This window comes from Prionailurus viverrinus, chromosome A3, assembly GCF_022837055.1.
Source record: "Prionailurus viverrinus isolate Anna chromosome A3, UM_Priviv_1.0, whole genome shotgun sequence".
NCBI classification, from domain to species: Eukaryota; Metazoa; Chordata; class Mammalia; order Carnivora; family Felidae; genus Prionailurus; species Prionailurus viverrinus.
Window position 1 is genome coordinate 64394481 of NC_062563.1, and position 20742 is coordinate 64415222.

Here is a 20742-nt window from a genome sequence, read left to right on the forward strand (position 1 = left end):
TACCTCTTTTACTCTCCACTTTGGCCATATTGTCCTCCTTTACTTAAAAAAAAATTTATTTAAGTAATCTCTACACCCAACATGTGGCTTGAGCTCACAACCCTGAGATCAAAAGTTGCATCCTCTTGCAACTGAGTCAACCAGGCACCCCTTCCTTTCTACTTCTTGAAAGCACCATTTCTCCCTCAATTCAGGCCTCTACACAAATGTATTCCTCCTGCCCCTTTTCTACTTAGATTCTTAATCATCCTCGAGGTTTTACCTGAGACATCACTTTCTCAGAAGCCTTCAGTGATCCCTCCAGCCTAGGTAAGGTCCCTGTGCCATGTTTCCACTGTACTCAACACGGCGTCCTTTGCAGCAGTCAGTACATTAGCACTTACTCCTTCAACATCAATCATCTTCCCTACTAGATTCAAGCACTCTAGTCAACTGCTTACCACCTTCACAATTTTTTGCCATTACCTAGAAACCAACTTTGACAATTTCTTTAAGTCAACTTTCAAAATTCAAATTCAAAATTCAAATATTAACAAGCCTTGATGAAATCAATGACTTGACATGCTAGCTATAAATTTTCTAAGCCATGTTAAAATAAATACGGGAGTATTTAAAAAAAAAAAAAATCCATGGATCCCTTAAGATCATTTGGGTCTTACTGTGGTATGTGAGATTCACTTCAAAAACCCATGCTAATGTAACACCAGCAGCAACTGCACAATGCTTGACAAGTAGTATGAATGCAGTAGATGGGGGCTCAGAGTTGGGATTACAAAGACTTACCTTGCTTTTGGCTTCTAGACGTAAAACACGACTAGTCTTTGTGATTGGGTCTTCGTGCCCAGTTTCCTCAAACAGTTTGCCTTCTGCAAATTTGTATGTGTAGTATTTTGGGGGACGTATTGGAGAGCAAAGCTGGAAGGGGCAGTTCTTTGGGTCTGAATTTGTATCCATTATGAATCCACAGGCCCAAGGAGGAAGCTAAAGAAATAGAAGTTATTTTTACTCTTTATCTCCACACTAAGTATCATTAATTAAATTTGAGTCAGCTACAAACAAGATGATGTGGACATCAAGTTTACTTTTATCCATTATAAGTAATTCCTCATTTAACTATTATTTCAGCACAACAGAATATATTTCAAGTAACAAATGAACAGGACTCCACATTAATGACCAATAAAATAAGGAAAAATTATAGGAAAATGGTTTATCATGACTCTGGATTTATACAGGATCTCCTTTAATAAAGCCATTTATTTTGGGTATAAACTTGGGAAGTGAATAGTAAAATGGTTACGAATAAGAGCAAATCAAATAATAATTCCAGAACCCGGCAACATCTCCAGATCTCCGTTCTCAGAGAACATGAAATCTCGCTCAGGTGTTTTTTTAATGATTTACCCACCAGCCCTTCCCCTGTGGCCTAGACAGCCACAGTGGTGACAGTTATCATGCCAGGGCTACAAACTCACTCAGCAGCACTAAAGCATTCACAGTTTGTTTCTAACTTCAGCCCCCAGGCTAACTGTCATGCAGAACAAAACCTTTCCTGGCACATACACTCTGAGAAACTCACAGCTATTATGATTAGGATTCTTCACTTTAAGAAAAAAGGAAAGGAATCAAAATTTATTCTCTCAGAGCAGCAGGGTCCAGTTTCAAGCCTGCCACTAACATCCCTCTTACACCTTTCAAAGAATTGTGGTAAGCAGGCTGGCAGAATATAAGAAATGGTACCGAGAGTCAGAACATTAAAAGAAAATTGCCTTTCCTTTCCCGAGTAATTGTAGAAAGAAAATCAGAGGTCTTGGCACAGCAATGTCACGGGTTGGCATTATTCAAAAAGGGTAGGTGGGGGCTGTGTGCATAAAGAGTGCATCATCTGACCTGTAGAAACTACAGCCAGAGTTTATGTTCACAGAGCATAAGTCTTACTATTAGTCCAAAGAATCTATCTTCCTGAACACTCCAAGGATATATATTCAAAATATCTCTCAAAGAGAGTTCCTAATTTACTGTCCTCAGACTGAGAATTATGTTCAAGGATAATCTGTCTACTTAAGTGAAAGCCATAAAACGGAAAGAAGCATGTGGCACATCAAAGTTGTGAAGTCTGGAAGCATAAATGGGAGCAAATGGAGACCTTGCTGGGAAAAACCACCACCGCTTCTCACTACTCATGTTGTAACCAGGTCTCAGAAAGAGGGTACATAATGCCTAAGTCCACAGAGGCACAAATTTTTCTGTCCTTTGGTGAAACTTTAAAAGAGTTTCCATGTGCCCCATGTGGTAAGTGGTCATAGTTTCAAACCAAGTGGTTCCAATAAATAACTCTTTTGGGTGTATTTCTTAAAGTACTGGGACCAAGGGTAAAGTTTTACCATAACAAAAACTGTTCTAGTTTGTCTAGTTCTAGTTGTCCAGAAATAAATGTTAACCATCTCAAGGATATCTTAAACCGCATTTCCTATTGAGAAACCTGCAGTACTATCTGGGTATGTTAATGGACAGCACCCAAGAATAATGATAAATTGGGTAGGTGATATGGAGATATTTCTTTGATACACGAAAGAAACAGGTTCAGCGCTAGCATCCTACCAGCAATCGTAGTCATCTATCTCACTGAAAGAAAACTGGCCCAAGTGTGCAAATGCCTCCATGTGAACTGATATTAGTACAAAGCAAAAAATCTCCCCAAGATTTGCTTAAATTAAGTATCATAACCAATTAAATTATCATAGCTTCTTTTTGTGAAAAAAAAAATTACCAGGAAAAACTGGTAATATGATGACCAAAGATAGGAGGCAAATATATTAAGGATTTTACATTTCTGTTGCCCAGATGGAGTTTAAAAAGATCTTTTAGTGAAGTGCCTACTAGGCGGAGATGTTACATACAGAAATATTTTATAATATAGTCTGGCTTAAAGATTTTGTCCTTTGTGTATGCCATTGTCCCTGCATATTAATCAGTATTATCCAGTTCATGAAAGGCTCTGGTCTATAAAATTTTCTTTAAGTAGAACCTAATATATAATGTAGTATTGATTCTATGTGTTGATGACTCAAAACACTGTAACAAAGCCCAAAAGGGTCAGGGAATAAAGAGAGGAATAAAGAGAATAAAAAATTACAGATATGATGTTCCACTGGAGACATTCCTGGAAGCATCAGGCCCTGGAGAACAGAAGACATTATACTGCAGGACACTACAGGACCTCTTCTTCATAAAGCCATTACCCTCAAGAACAAGAGATGTAGTTGACTTTCCTCACACAGAAATAGGCATAGAAACTTAGACAAAATGAGAAGACACTCTTTGTCTCAAATGAACAAAAAGCCAGAGATTTAAGTGAAACATAGAAGTAATATGCCTGATGAAGAATTTAAAGCAATGATCGTAAGGATACTCACCAGACTTGAGAAAAGAATGGTGGACATCAGTGAAACTATTAGCACAGATAAGGAATAATATACCAGAGATAAAGGGTTCAATAAACAAAATGAGAAACGTGCTTGATACAATGAATAGCAGGCTGGAAGCAGAGGAACGAATTAATTACCTAGAAGACAGAGTAATGGAAAGTAATCAAGCTGAACAAAAGAGAGAAAAAAGAATTATGGAAAATGAGAATGGAGGGAACTCAGTGACTCCATCAAACATAATAACAGTTGTATTCTAGGAGTCCCATAAGAAGATAAAGAAAAGGGGGCAGAGAATTTGAGAAATAATAGATGAAAACTTACCTAATCTGGAGAAGGCAAGAGAAAGAAATCCAGATCCAGGATGCACAGAGAACCACCACCCCCTCCCCGGATAAAAATCAACAAAAGCAGATCCATAGCAAGGCATATTGTAATTAAAATGGCAGAATATAGTGATAAAGAAAAAATATTAAAAGTAGCAAGTCAAGGGGTGCCTGGGTGGTTCAGTCAGTTAAGCGAATGACTTCAGCTCAGGTCATCATCTCATGGTTTGTGGGTTCAAGCTGCACATCAGGCTCTGTGCTGACAGCACAGAGCTTGGAGCCTGCTTTGGATTCTGTGTCTCCCTCTCTCTCTCCTCGTTCCCCACTTGCACTCTGTCTCTCTCTCAAAAATAAATAAACATTAAAAATAAATGAATGAATGAATGTAGCAAGACAAAAGAAGACAGTTATATACAGAGGAAACCCCATAAGGCTATCAGTGGTTTTTTCAGCGAAACTTTCCAAGCCAGAAAGGAGTGGCATGATGTATTCAAAATGCTGAATAGGAAAAACTTGTATCCAAGAATACTATATTCAAGAAGGCTATCACTCAGTATAGAAGGAGATACAAAGAGTTCCCCAAATAAAAACTAAAAGAGTTCATGACCATAAAACCAGCCCTGCAAGAAATATTAAAGGGGATTCTGAGTGAAAAGGAAAGACCAAAAAAAGATAGTATGAAGCTAGGAAACACAAAACCAGTAAAAATAAATATTTCTGTAAAGAATCAGTCAAGGAACTCACAAAATAAAACAATGTAGAATATGGCACCATATATCTAAAACTTGGGGAGGGGAGGAGTAAAGAACTGGTTCAAACTTAAACGACAATCAAATTAATATAGACTTCTGCTATAAGCAGAAGAGGCTATATAAAAACCTAATGGTAACCACAAATCAAAAACTAATAAATATGCAAAGAATAAAGAAGAAAGAAATCCAAATATATCACTAAAGAAAACCAGCAAACCCTGAAAGAAAGAGAAGAAAGGATCAGAGAAAAACTTCGGAAATAACTACAAAACAAGTAAAAATGGCAATAAATACATATCTATCAACAATTACTTTAAAACTAGATGGACTAAATGCTCTAATCAAAAGACACAGGGTGACAGAATGAATAAAAACCAGGACCCATCCATATGCTACCTACAGGAAACTCATTTTAGATCTAAAAACACCTGCAGATTGAAAGTGAGGGAATGGAGAAACACTGATCATGCAAATGGATGTCAAAGAAAAGCTGGAGTAGCAATATTGGTATCAGACAAAATAGATTTTAAAACAAAGATTGTAACAAGAGACAAAGAGGGACACCATACAATCATAAAGGGAACAATACGGGAAGATATAATAATTATAAAATGTATGTATCCAACACAGGAGCACCCAAATACATAAAACAGTTAGTAAGAAACATAAAGGAACTAACTGGTAATAATTAACAACAGTAGGGCACTTTCACACCCCACTTACATCAATAGACAGATCAACTCAACAGAAAATCAACAAGGAAACAATGACTTTGAATGATGCACTGGATTAAATGGATTTAACAGACAGACCTATTCAGAACATTCCATCCTAAAACAGAATACACATTTTTTTCAAGTGCACATGGAACATTCTCCAGAACAGATCACTTATTAGGCTACAAAACAAGCCTCAACAAATTTTAAAAGATCAAAGTCATACCATGCATCTTTTCTGACTGTAACACTATGAAACTAAAAGAAAAAAATCTGTAAGAAAAAAATCTGGAAACACTACAAATACATGGAGGTTAAATAACATGCTCCTAAACAATGGGTCAACCAGGAAATTAAAGAAATAAAAAAAGTACATGGCAACAAATGAAAATGAAAACACAATGGTTCAAAACCTTTGGGATGCAGCAAAAGTGGTTCTAAGAGGGAAATTTACAGCAATATAGGCCAACTGTAAGAAGCAAGAAATATCTCAAATAAACAACCTAACCTTACACCTAAAGGAGCTAGAAAAAGAACAAACAAAACCTAATTACCAGCAGAAGGAAGGAAATAATAAAGATTAGAGCAGAAATAAGCGATACAGAAACCAAACAGCTACAATAGAACAGATCAATGAAACAAGGAGCTGGTTCTTTGGAAAAAAAAATCAATAAAGTTGATAAACCTCTAGCCAGACTTCTCAAGAAAAAAAAGAGAAAGGACCCAACTAAATAAAACTACAAATGAGGAGAAATAACAACAAACACCATAGAAACACAAACAATAAAAGAATATTATGAAAAATTATGTCAAAAAATTGGACAACCTAGAAGAAATGGAAAAATTCCTAGAAATAAACAACCTACTGAAACTGCAACAGAAAGAAATAAAAAAATTTGAGCAGACTGATAACCAGCAATGAAATTGAATCAGGAATTAAAAAAACAAACAAAAGGCCAGGAGCAGATAGCTTCACAGATGAATTCCACCAAACATATGAAGAACAGTTAATGCCTAAACTATTCCAAAAAAAATAGAAAACTTCTAAATTCATTCTATGAGGACAGCATTATTCAGATACCAAAACCACACAAAGACACCATAAAAAGAGACCTACAGGCCAAAATCCCTGATGAACACAGATGCAAAAATCCTCAACAAAATACTAGCAAACCGAATCCAACAATACATTAAAAACATCATTCACCATGACCAAGTGTGACTTATTCCTGGGTTGCAAGAGTGGTTCAATATTCACAAATCAATCAACGTGATATACCACATCAGTAAGAAAAAGGATAAGAACCATATGATCATTTTAGTAGATGCAGAAAAAGCATTTGACAAAGTAAATTGTCCATTTATGATTAAAAAAAAAAAACCTCAACAAAGTAGGTTTAGAAGGAACTTAGCTCTACATAATAAAGGCCCTTTATTAAAAACCCACAGCTAACATCATCCTAAATGGGGAAAAACTGAGAGCCTTTCCTTAAGATCAGGAACAAGATAAGGATGTTCACTCTGACCACTTTTATTCAACAGAGTTCTAGAAGTCCTAGCCACAACAATCAGGTAACAAAAAGAAATAAAAGGCATCCAAATCAGTAAGGAAAAAGTAAAATTTTCACTATTTGCACATGACATGATACTATAAATATAAAACTTGAAAGACTCCACCAAAAAACTGCTGGAACTAGTAAATGAACTCAGTAAAGTTGCAGGATACAAAATCAATCTACAGAAATCTGTTGCATTTGTATACACCAATAATGAAGCAGCAGAAAGAGCAATTTAGAAAACAATCCCATTTACAATTACTCCCAAAATAATAAGATACCTAGGAATAAACCTAACTAAAGAGGTAAAACACCTAGACTCTGAAAACTCTAAATTATAATACTGATGAAAGAAATTAGAGATGACACAAATGGAAAGACATTTCATGCTCATGGATCGGAAAAAAAAATATATTGTTGAGATGTCTATACTACCAAAGCAATCTACACATTTAATGCAATCCCTATCAAAATACTAGCAGCATTTTTCACAAAACTAGAACAAACAATCCTAAAATTTATATGGAGCCACAAATGACTCCAAACAGCCAAAGCTATCTTGAAGAAGAAAAGGAAAGCTGGAGGCATCACAGTTCTGGATCTGTAGTGATCTAAACAGTAGGTACTGGCACAAAAATAGATACATAGATCAACAGAACAGAAAAGAAAAACCGGAAATAAACCCACAACTATATGGTAAATTAATGTTTGACAAAGCAGGAAGTGATATCCAATGGGAAAAAGACAGTCTTTTCAACAAATGGTGCTGGGAAAACATGCAAAAGAATGAAACCGGACCACTTTCTTATACCATATACAAAAACAAATTCAAAATTGATTAAAGACCTAAATGTGAGACATGAAACCATAGATATTCTAGAAGAGAGCACAGGAGGTAATTTCTCTGACACTGGACATAGCAACTTTTTTCTAGACAAGGGAAGGGAAAGAAAAAGCAAAAATAAACCAAAGGAAACAACAAACTAAAAGGCAACCTACAGAATGGGAGATGATATCTGCAAATGATATATCCGATAAAGGGTTAGTATCTAAAAGATATAAAGAAAATGGGGAGCTGGGGTGGCTCAGTCAGTCAAGAGTCTGACTCTTGATTTTGGCTTAGGTAGTGATCTTGCAGTTGTGAGACTGACCCCTATGTTGGGCTCTGCTGAGCAAGGAACCTGGTTGGGATTCTCTCTCTCCCCCTCTCTCTCTGCCCTTCCCTATGCTCAAACTAAATCTCAAAATAAATAAAAAAGAAAAAAGGTAATGATTTCAATTATTTGGGATAAAATTTAACCAAACAAGATGTTCAAATGGCATTTCTCTCTCCATTTTGGCTAGGTCTTCAAACTAGGTATAAGTGGTCAACTGGTTTAACAACTCTTTCCGTATCAAGTAAAATGGAGGCCTTTCCCATTCCCTTTAGCACCTGTTTTCTAACCTACATGTTTTAAAAAAAATTTTTTTTAATGTTTATTTATCTTTGACAGAGAGAGACAGAGTATGAGCGGGGGAGGGGCAGAGAGAGAGGGAGACACACAATCTGAAGCAGGCTCCAGGCTCTGAGCTGTCAGCACAGAGCCCCATGCGGGCCTCCAACTTACAGACCATGAGATCATGACCTGAGCCGAAGTCGGATGCTCAACTGACTGAGCCACCCAGGCGCCCCTAACCTACATGTCAATGCTGCTTTAAAATGGGGTTGTAAGGCTGGCATTCACCAATTTTAAGAAGTTCACTTGTGGAGGCAGATAATCTTTTCCGGCAGCCACAGGTAATATCAGCAAGTCAGCCTGCCAGGCAGATGTGCCACCGTTCACAGCTGTGCTGCAGTGGAGACCACTGCCACTCCTTACTGAAAGAGACCAAAGGTTTCTTGGTCCCCTCCGCAACCCCCACAGGTAAGAAAACGAACAAAAAGAAGAGGGTATTTCTGCAAAGGCAGAAATATGGTGGGCATGCTTCCTATCCCCAAGGAGGTGTGGGATGGGAGCAGCAGCAGTGGGTCAGGCTGTAGCCGGCAAGTTGGCCTGAGGGATTAGTATACGTAAAGTTGTAGAGATGGATGATAATATAGCGATAGGTAGAAAGAGGAACATGACACTGAACTCTACTTCTGAAGTTCATGTTTTAAGACAGCATTTTAAGTAAAACTTTACTAAAAGTGAGGTCCTCCAAGTAATTTTAAAATAAACCCCCTAAACATGAAAAGATCCAGTATGCCAAGTTTCATTGAAATTAAATTCCACTCAAGAAACAGTATGTTGCTATCACTCAAAATGTGATGTTCTATTACACTGAACTGGATGTAGAATTAAACTTACCTTCAGAGACCGAACCGAGTCATCAGCCAGACCAATCACATTAACGTAAAGTAGATTGCTGTGCTTCAGGAATAGAACGCAGTGGTCCTTAAACATGTCCAAGTCTACAACTTTGGTATTTCTCTTCATTGTGAAAAATAAATCCCAATTCATAATGGCAGGGGTATCAGCTGCTGTTCTCATGAGCTGTGTGGAACAAAGTCAGAAGAGATCCAGGTAACAAAATGTGATAACCACGGCATCCAGAAGAGCCAAAGAACACATCAGGGCTGCAGTGTGACCATCACTGTGTGAAGGAGCCTGCTGTGTGGTGAGATAGCACGGTCTACTGCTTACCTCACAACAAACCAATGGATGTTCGAGTGAAGGCATTTGCTAGCCAGCTAACTGTGGATGCACTAAGGAGCCTGGCTGGGACCAGCAGAACTGCCTAGCTGAGATCAATACCAAATTGCTAAGTTATAAGGTCATGAATTTATAAAAGTCTGTTCTTTTGAATCATTAAGTTTGGCTTTCATAAATGATATAATCAGGATAAAGTAGGTTTCATTTGCTAATCTTTTTAAGTATAATTACAAAGTGTAGAGACATTATATCTAAGGGAAGAGAAACGGGATTGGTTATGCATGGAAAGGTAGCATCAATTTCTACAGTTTACCAAAAGTCTACGAAAACAGTTAACTCTCAGCGTAAAGAATGTTGTTGATGGAAGTGTGATACTTTTGAACAGACCACATAGGGACAAGGAGAATCCAGGATTACCTTGAATTCTGTAGGCTCGCCAACATTAGTGAGAATGTATAATTCGTCATCTCTGTGTTCAACGTAGTAAAGGACGCCATGTATTCGCTTCTGGATAAGTACTGGTGGGTCCCAAGGGCTTAGGCCATCTATCAACCACACTTCAGAAGTAGTCTTGTTCATAATGTTTATGGTGAGGAAACGACTGTCTTTTGTAAGATAAAGGAAAACAAAATAGCTGTGTGCACACACACACACACACACACACACGCACACAGAAAGAGACGGGGAGAGAGAGAGAGAGAGAGAGAGAGAGAGAGAGAGAGAGAGAGAAATCCAGTAAATTTCAGTGGCATGTTACTTTGTTAATGACAGTATTTCACTGCCTGCTATACATATGTTGATTTATAATGCAGACAGAAAATAACTCCTTAGTGAACACTGCTTGTAAAATAAAAAAAATAAAACTATTATTTTTCTCATTTCCCCCATGGAAGTATTCAAAGGAATTTCTTCTCTAACATTTTATTATGAACATTTTCAGAACTACAGAAGTTGAACATGTCAGGTGAATACCCATACACCCACCACTGAAATTCAATTATTACCAATGATTTGCTTATATTTCCTTTATTACATTATTTGCGCATCCATCAATCCATCTTTTTCTAAATGCATTTTCAGGTACACAAAAGGTATCCTCTCTCACTTAATCACATTAATAGATTATAGGCTTTTTAGTGGGAAGAGGAAATAAATTTCCTAGAGGAGATATGTAATTATAGGAAAGAAGAGGGACACAGAATTTACTTTGTTCTTCCTCTGTATGCTCCCCATCCCCCAGTTTTATAACAAAACAAAATAGAAATAACAGAAACCCAAACAGGAAGAAAAATGCTTGCAATCTCAACACATTTTAAAAATTAATGTTAACTTTTAATTTTTTCTATTTTTCCTTCTCCTTTATTTGTATTTCATGCATGTGTTTCATTTTTTTAAAGTTTATTTAAATATTTATTTTGTGAGAAAGAGAGAGAGCATGTGCACGACTGGTGGAGGGGCAGAGAGGGGGAGAGACAGAATCCCAAGCAGGCTTCACATGGAGCCCAATGTGGGGCTCGATCTCATGACCGTGAGATCATGACCTGAGCAGAAACCAACAGTCAGATGCTTAACCAACTGAACCACCCAGGCACCTCAATATGTGTTTTTTGTTTGTTTTACTATTTTTTTTAATGTTTATTTATTTTGAGAGAATGTGCACACCAGTGGAGGAGAGGCAGAGAGAAAGAGAAGGGTGAGAATTCTAAGCAGGCTCTGAGCTATCAGTGCAGAGCCTAACAGGGGGCTCAGTCTCACAAACCATGAGACTGAGCTGAAATCAAGAGTTGGATGCTTAATTGACTGAGCCACGCAGACACCCTTGTGTTTCATTTTTAAATTAAAAAACGGGGGCGCCTGGATGGCGCAGTCGGTTAAGCGTCCGACTTCAGCCAGGTCACGATCTCGCGGTCCGTGAGTTCGAGCCCCGCGTCGGGCTCTGGGCTGACGGCTCGGAGCCTGGAGCCTGTTTCCCATTCTGTGTCTCCCTCTCTCTCTGCCCCTCCCCCGTTCATGCTCTGTCTCTCTCTGTCCCAAAAATAAATAAACGTTAAAAAACGTCTGACTTTGGCTCAGGTCATAATCTCACGGTTTGTGAGTTTGGGCCCCACATCAGGCTCTCCACTATCTGCAGAGTCCACTTCTGATCCTGCCTCCCTTTCTCCATGCACCTTCCCCGCTCAAGTGTGCGCACATGCTCTCTCAAAAATAAACATTAAAAAAAATTTTAAAAACTTTAAATTACTGAAGTACAGTTGATATATAATGTTATACTAGTTCAGATACACAATATAGTGATCAGGGAACTCTACCCATTACTTAATGTTCATCACAGCAAATGCAGTCATCATCTGTCACCATACAACATTATTACAATATTATTGACTATATTTCCTATGTTGTACTTTTCAGCTCCAGGACTTCTATAAAACACAGATGCAATTTTGGATTCTGCATTTGTGACTTCACATAATATTAGTATTCCCCCCATATTAATTACAATCTTTTATGGTCATTTTAAAAAATGTTTATTTTGAGAGAGAGTATGTGCACACGAGTAGGGGAGGGGCAGAGAGAAGGAGAGAATCCCAGACTCCATGCTGTCAGCACAGAGCCTGACGTGAAGCTCGATCTCATGAACCATGAAGACTGGAAATCAAGAGTTGAAATCAAGAGTTGAAAAAAACCAAAATTAAGAATTGAACACTTAACTGAATGAACCACCCAGGTGCCCCGTGATCATTATTTTTAATGGCTACCTAATATTCTATTAGGTTGAATTATTATAATTCTTAAAACTTAAGATTTTAATGTTTCATTGTAATAAAGAATATAATAGGGAACGTATTCATGAAGACAGTTCCCCCTTCCTCACCTTTACAATTATTTCCCTCTGATAAATACTTACCCATTTCTTAGGAATGGAAATATGAATTTAATGATAAGCAGTATCTTTTTTTAATCTTTTTTTTTTTTTAATGTTTATTTTTGAGAGGGAGAGACACAGCACAAGCAGGGGAGGGGCAGAGAGAGAGGGAGACACAGAATTTGAAGCAGGCTCCAGGCTCTGAGATGTCAGCACAAAGCCAGATGTGGGGCTTGAACCCACAACCATGAGATCATGACCTGAACTGAAGTTGGAAGCTTAACCAACTGAGCCACCCAGGTGCCCCTGATTTGGAAATATTTCAACCAAGTCGAATGAAGTACTTACCACTGGCATCTAGGTGTTCTGGATAGTTTTATTTTTATCAATTGATTCTTTAAATCTTTTAGGAATGTATGCTGATGTATGAAGTGATGAAAATTATTTTTCTACAGTATTAAAAAATTATACCTGTTTTTCATTGGTCTGTGATGCCTTTTACATAATTTTTTATATATATAAATTTTTGAGTTATCTCTTCTGATCTCTATTATTTGTCTATCGGGTTGTATTAACTATTGTAGCTTAATGTGTTTTAATACATGGTTTTAGGACAAATTCCTTACTCTAGTTTGCTATTTTCAACACTATCTTTGCTATTTTCAATATTTTACTTTTATCTATTTATTTTTGTTTGATGATGACACAGGTAATCAAAAGATAAATTACTTGGTCAACTACTTGGCAGATATTTGGTTACAGGAAAGTCAGAATATAACTGGTTCTACAGAAACAGGTAGAAAGAGAAGACAAGTCATGGTAACCACAGAGCAAAAATGTACAACGGATATACAAAAGAAAAGAGAAGGGACTCAAACCAGAACACTATGGAAAATCATAAATTCACAAAGGAAGATAGTGAGAGAGAAAGGAACACGGGAGCCACAAAATAACCAGAAAACATCAATAAGATGGCATTAATAAGTACTCACCTATGAATAATTACTCTAAATGTAAATGGATTAAACTCTCCAATGAAATGGCACAGAGTGGCTGAATTGATAGAAAGGAAGACCCAACTATATACTGCCTATGAGATTCACTTCAGCTTCAAGGACACATACAGGCTCAAGATGAGGGGATGTAAAAAGAAATTTCATGTAAGTGGAAACCAATCGAGCACAGGAGTAGCTATACTAATATCAAAGAAAATACATTTTAACTCAAAAGTTGTAACAGATAAAGGCAGCCATTATATAATGATAAATGGGTCAGTTAATTAAGAGGATATAACAGTTGTAACTGTATACAGACATACCTTGGAGATATGGGTAGGTTCCAGAACCACTGATAAAAGTGAGTCAAATGAATTTTTTGCTTTTCCAGTGCAGATAAAAGTTATGATTACACTATATTGTGAACTGTTAAGTGTGTTACAGCATTATGTCTAAAAACACAATGTACATACCTTAATAAAAAATACTTTATTGCTAAAAAATGCTAACCATTATCTTAACTTTCAGGGAGTTGTAATCACTGATCACAGATCACCATAAACAAATAACAATGAAAAAGTTGGAAATGGTGTGATAATTACCAAAATGTGACAAAGACATGAAGTGAGCAAGTGCTGTTGAAAAATGGTGCCAATAGACCTGCTTCAATATGTTAAAAAAACGCAGTCTGCGAAGTGCAATAAAACAAGGTATGCCTGTATGCACTCAACATCAGAGCACCTAAATATATTAAGCAAATACCAACAGATTCGAAGGGAAAAACAGACAACACCACCACAATAATAGTAGGGGTTGTTAATACCTCACTTTCAGCAATGGAGAGATTATTCAGGCAGAAAATCAATAAAAAAAATTGGGTGTGGACTCTATGTATACTTTAGACAAAATGGATGAAACAGACATATGTAGACCATTCCATTCAACAACAGCTGAATACATTCTTCTCAAGTGCACAAGGAATATTCTTGTGTAGGTAGATCATAGGTTAAGTCATAAGACAAGTATTGGAAAATTTGAGAAGACTGAAATCATACCAAGTATTTTTTCCAATCAAAATAGTAACTATTAAGAAGAAAACTGGAAAATTCACAAATATATGGAAATAATACACCGCTAAATAAGCAATGGGTCAAAAAAATCAAAATCAAAAATATCTTGAAAAAATTAAAGTAGAAATAGAACATACTAAAACTTAAGGGATACATAAAAGTACTTCTATGAGGGAAGTTTATGGGATACGTGTTTACATTAAAAGTATCTCAAATAGGGGTGCCTGGCTGGCTTAGTCGGTAGAGCATGCAACTCTTAATCTCAGGGTCATGAGTTCAAGCCCCACGATGGGTGCATAGCCTACATAAAAAAATAAAAAGGGGCTCCTGGGTGGCTCAGTTAAGCATCTGACTCTTGATTTTGGCTCAGGTCATGATCTCACAGTTTGAGTTTGAGCCCTGAGTTGGACTCTGTGCTGACAGTGTGTGCTTGGGATTGTTTACCTCCTTTTCTTTCTGCCCTTCCCCCACTAACATGTGCACCCACGCACTCTCTCAAATAATAAACTTAAAAAAAGAGGAAAAAAAGAACTATCTCAAATAACGTACATTACACCTCAAAAAATTAGAAAAAGAAAAAATAAGCCTAATGTTAGAAGAAGGAAGGAAATAATAAAGATCAGAGAAAAATAAAGGAGACCAGAAAAACAATAGAAAAGATCAACAAAACTAAGAGCTGCTTTTTGAAAAGATAAAATTGACAAACTTTTAGTGAAATTAAGAAAAAAAAAAGAGGATTCAAAATCGGGAAGGAAAAAGGACGCATTACATCTGATACTGTAGACACACAAAAAAGTATAAAGTTACTATGAAAATTATATGCCAGCAAATTAAACAAACTAGGAGAAATGAGTAAATTCCTAGAAACATATAACCTACGAAGACTGAATCATGAAGAAATAGAAAATCTGAACAGACCAACAGAGTAAGGTAGAGTTGATTACCAATCAGTATTTCTCAGCAAAGAAAAAAGCCCAGGACGAGATGGACTCACTGGTAAAATCTACCAAATATTTGAAGAATTTGCACCAATCCTTTCAAATTCTTCCAAAAAAACTGAAGAGAAGGGAACACTTCTAAACTCATTTTATTAGGCTGGTAGTACCCAATACAAAAGCCAGATAAGGACACTACAAGAAAACTATCCAATATCCACAGTGAATATGATACAAAAATACTCAACAAAATGCTAGCAAACTTAATTCAGCAGGCACATTAAAAAGATTATTCATCATTATCAAGTAGGATTAATCCGAGATATAAAAATGGTTCATTCAACATATGCAAATCAATAAATGTGATACATTAATAGAATGAAAGCTAAAAATCACATGATCATCTTTATAAAAAGCATTTGACAGAGTTCAACATCCATTCATGATACAGACTCTCAACAATTGGATATGAAATGAAAGTTACTTAACATTATAAAGGCCATATATGACAAGTCCACAGCTAACATCACATTGAGTGGTGAAAAGCTGCAAGGTTTTCCTCTAAGATCAGTGGATGACCACTCTTACTACTCCTAATCAACATAGTACTGTCAGTCTTGATTTTATATATAGGAAACATTAAATATTCCACCAAAACACTGTTAGAATTAATCAATGAATTCAGTAAAGTTGCAAGATGTAAAATCAAGATATGGAAATCAGTTGTCTTGATACACTAACAATGAAATATCTGAAAAACACACAAAACAATCCCATTTAAAACAGCATCAAAACTAAACACAGTACTTACGAATATATTTAATCAAGGAGGGAAAAAGATGTGTACATTGAAAACTTAAGACTTTGATGAAAGAAAATAAAGACAACACAATAAATGGAAAGATACGCCATATTCATGATTTGGAAGAATGACTATCATTAAGATGTCCACACTACCCAAAGCCATCTATACAATGAATGCAATCCTTATCAAAATTCTAATGTCATTTTTTAACAGAAAAACAATTCCAAAATCTGTATAGAGCCACAAATATCTAGAGTAGCCTGAAAAAGAAGAACAAAGCAAAATGCATCACTTTTTGATCTCAAACTGTATTACAAAGCTATAATAATCAGAACAGTATGGTACTGGCATAAAAATAGACATGCATGGGGGCGCCTGGGTGACTTAGTTGGTTAAGCGTCGGACTTCGGCTCAGGTAATGATCTGGAGGTGAGTTCCAGCCCCGCATCAGGCTCTGTGCTGACAGCTCAGAGCCTGAAGCCTGCTTCAGATTCTGTGTCTCCCTGCTTCTCTCTCTGCCCTCCCCTGCTCGCGCTCTGTCTCTCTCTCAAAAATAAACATTAAAAAAAAAAAAATCCGACATGCAGATCACAGAAACAGAACTGAGAGCACAGAAACAAACCACTGAGTATATGGCCAACTGATATTTGATAAGGGAACCAAGAATACTCAAAAGGGAAAGGAAAATCTCTTCAATAAATTGTGCTGGGAAAATTGGATAATCATATGCTATTGAAATTGCTATGCTAATGAAATTGGACTCCAATATTACTCTACTCACAAAAAATTAACCTGAAATGGATTAAAAGACCTAAACATAAGACCTGAAACCATAAAATTCCTAGAAGAAAACATAAGGAAAAAGCTCCCTGACATAGGTCTTGGCAATTATTTTTTATGACACCAGAAGTATAAATAGATAAATAAGTGGGACTGTATCAACCTAAAAAGCTTCTACATAGCAAAAGAAACAATCAACAAAATGAAAAGGCAATCAATGGAGTGGGATAAAGTATACCCAAACCATTTATCTGATGATGGGTTAACAGCCAAAATATATAAGGAACTCCTACAACTCAAAAGCAAAACAAACAAACAAAAAATCCGATTTAAAAATGGACAGAAGACCTGAACAGACATTTTTCCTAAGACATACAAATGGTCAACAGATACATAAAAGATGCTCAACGTCACTAATCCTAAGGCAAAGGCAAATAAAAACCATGGTATCACTTCACATCTGTTAGAATGGCTATTATCAAAAAGACAAGTGGTAACAAATGTTAGGATATAGAGAAAAGGAAACCCTTGTGTACTGTTGGTGGGAATGTAAACTAATAATAGCTATTATGGACAAAAAAATGTAGGGTCCTCAAAAAATTAAAAAAGGAACTACTATATGATTCAATGATTCTACTTCTGAACACATATCTATAGGAAGTGGGATCTGGATCACAAAGGGACATCTGCACTCCCAAGTTCATTGTAGTATGAACAACAGCCAAGATACAGAAACAACATACATGTCCACTGATGAATAAATAAAGAATACACACACACACACTGGAGTATTGTTCAGCCACAAAAAAAGGGAAATCCTGCCATTTGTAAAAACGAGGATGCAACTTGAGGGCATTCTGCTAATAAGTCAGACGGAAAAAGACTAATACTGTATGATATCATTTACGCGTGGAATCTATAAAAGCCAAACTTACAGAAACAGAGTAGTAGAATGGTGGTTGTCAGGGGATGAGAGCTGGGTGAAATGGGGACATAAATGAAAAAGGGTACATACTTTCAGTTACATAAGATGAACAAGCTTTGAGGATCGGGTGCCCAGCATGATGACTATAGTTAACAATACAGTATTAACATACTTGAAAATTGCCTCAACAGTATATTTTAAATGTTACCACCATACACACAAAAAAGTGGTAATTTGTGAGGTGATTGAGATATTAACTAAACTTCTTTTGTTATTCATTTTGTAACAGGTGTATGTACCAAATCACCACATACATCTTAAACTTAACATGTTATATATATATATATGTCAATTATATTTTAGTAAAGCTGAAAAAAGTAAATCTTAAAAAAAAAATGCATGTGTGCATTGACAAAAAAAACTCTAGAATGATACCAAATAACTTTCAATTCAGAGAGAGAGAGAAGACAAGGAATGTAAAGAACTAAGGGCAATCTGTTTTCCCATTCAATTGGTATTTATTACAAAATTTTTAATTGTGATTTTAGAAAGAGAGTGTGCAAATGCGGGAGAGGGGCAGAGGGGCAGAGGGAGAAAGAAAGAGAGTCTCAAGCAGGCTCCACGCTCAGTGCAGTGCCTGATATGTGGCTTGATCCCATGACTGTGGGATCATGACCTGACCTGAAATCAAGAGTCAGATGCTCAACTGACTGAGCTACACAGGGGCCCCCAATTGATATATATCTTTTAAACTTAATATATCCTTTACCTCTGATTAGGAAAATAATCCTGCTTACTTTGAAAAATAAGTTGACATCATACTATATATTCACTTTTTTCACCCAGCGGAGTAATACATTTTTACATTAGTTTTAATTTATAATTCAGCAGCAATATATTTTTTTTCTGAACACAGGTGACACACAATGCTACGTCAGTTTCAGGTATACAACAAAGTGATTTGACAAGTTTATATGTTATGCTATACTTACCACAAAGCAACACATACTTTAAATTCTGCTATATCCTGCTAAGAATTCAATGGTTAAAAGGTACTCACAGCCATCACTGGTTTAGGGTTTTAGCTTGAAAGACAGAAACTGACCTAAGTGTACCATTTAACTAATAGGCATAGATGAATGGCAATGATACAGGCCTGGTACCCTACTCATCAGTAAAGATGCAAAGATGGAAATGATTCGGTCTTTGTTCATTATCTAGCAATTCTAGGTTGTCTTTATAGAGTTTACATGTAGGAACCATGGTGTAATGCACAAAATCAATTTCAGTCTTAATAATCAAACGTGTCTTTTTTTCCTTATTACTAATTACACTGGTTGCAACCATTACCCTTGCATGGGTAGCAAACTCCCAACTTCTCATTCTGCAGTATTACTGGATATGTAAGTGAGGGGTTTGAAATGATCTGCATTGATTTTGAATTTGCGTAAATATATATAAAGATAGGTATACTCCAAAGTGTGAAAGAAACACAGAAACACAAACTAAACCCAGAAAGACTTTTGGAATCAATATGTCAATGTCATTATCCAAATCCTAAAGCATTACCTAAGTATTACCAAGGATACTGAAACTGAACAAGAAATGGCTTATCCAAGATCAAACAATCTGTGGAAAAAAATAAAACTAGAACCATCTGCCACATACAGGAAAAGGGGCCATTCCAGGCTAATTCCATTTCTCCCACAAGAATTTAGGTTCTATTGTGAAGAGCAGTGTCAAGTGCTAGAAGATGCAGGTGTCTTTTTTTTTTTTTTTTTTAATGAACTGTATGATTTCAGGTAAATCATTAACTGTTTTTATTTTCAAAAGGCTAATTTCTAAATGAAGTTAAAGGTATACCTCTAAAATTCCCTTTACTTGAAATTTCTAAGATGTCAAGTGTTTGGTGCAGCTTAATATAATCAAGTTACCCTGAGACGGCCTCCCTGGGTTCTTTGGGGTTTGAACCCCTGGTCTTCAATGACAAGGCCTGTTTCAGTAACCTCCCAGGCTTTTCTAATTTAGCCCTGTTCTGGCTGCTAGTGACAGAACCACACTGTACGTTGTATAAGTGAATAGCATTTGTACCAGTTGTGTTTTTGGTGGTTGTGAGGGAGGTGCTGTTTTTCAGTGACTTGAAAAGCAGGTCTCTTAATTTGGTTCAGATCTTTTCCTTTAGAATCCATATAATTCTGTTCTTCCCAGAATTTGTGAATTAAATGGTTCCGGAAGTATTTGAAAATGGAAGAATTAGGGATGTCTGGGTGTCTCAGTTGGTTAAGCATCTGACTTTGGCTCAGGTCACGATCCTACAGTTTGTGAGTTCGAGCCCTGCATTGGGCTCTGTGCTGACAGCTCAGAGCCTGGAGCCTGTTTCGGATTCTGTGTTTCCCTCCCTTTCTGACCCTCCTGTCCTTGCGTGCTCTCTCTCTCTCAAAAATAAATAAACATTAAAAAAAAAAATAAAATAAAATGGAAGAATAAATATTCAAAACGTATCGATCTTTAAGAATAGTAGAGAGGCATTTTCCTTGAACATGACTTTCAGAGGCGCTCTACCATCGAAATCGAAAACTACCTTTGAACAACCAAATTTACCAAAGCACTGCAAACAAAGCAGATGAAGAACCTGGTTGGTAAGGGTTCTTTTTAGGCACATTTATAAGAGCACATCTTTAAAATTTAGGTACCCATGGGGCACCTGCGTGGCTTGGTTGGGCATCCGACTTTGGCTCAGGTCATATTCTCACAGTTTGTGAGTTCGGAGCCTTGCATCAGGCTCTGTGCTGACAGCTCAGAGCCTGGAGCCTGCTTTAGATTCTGTGTCACCCTCTCTCTCTGCCCCTCCCCGCTCATGCTCTGTCTCTGTCTCCCTCTCAAAAATAAATAGACATTTAAAAAAATTAAGGAAAAAAAAAT

At 36.7% G+C, this 20742-nt stretch overlaps 1 protein-coding gene across 4 annotated transcripts in view; it reads right to left on the minus strand.

Moving 5' to 3' along the window:
- PREPL (prolyl endopeptidase like) overlaps positions 1 to 20742 on the minus strand; it is a 58134-nt gene that overhangs the window by 12182 nt on the left and 25210 nt on the right. For all 4 annotated transcript variants that reach the window (XM_047851296.1, XM_047851295.1, XM_047851297.1 and 1 more), the window contains 3 exons: positions 9865 to 10081; positions 9103 to 9288; positions 784 to 981 (listed from right to left, as the gene is read on the minus strand). In XM_047851296.1, coding sequence (XP_047707252.1) covers positions 784 to 981; positions 9103 to 9288; positions 9865 to 10081 — 601 coding nt within the window. The remainder of the gene's footprint in view (positions 1 to 783; positions 982 to 9102; positions 9289 to 9864; positions 10082 to 20742) is intronic.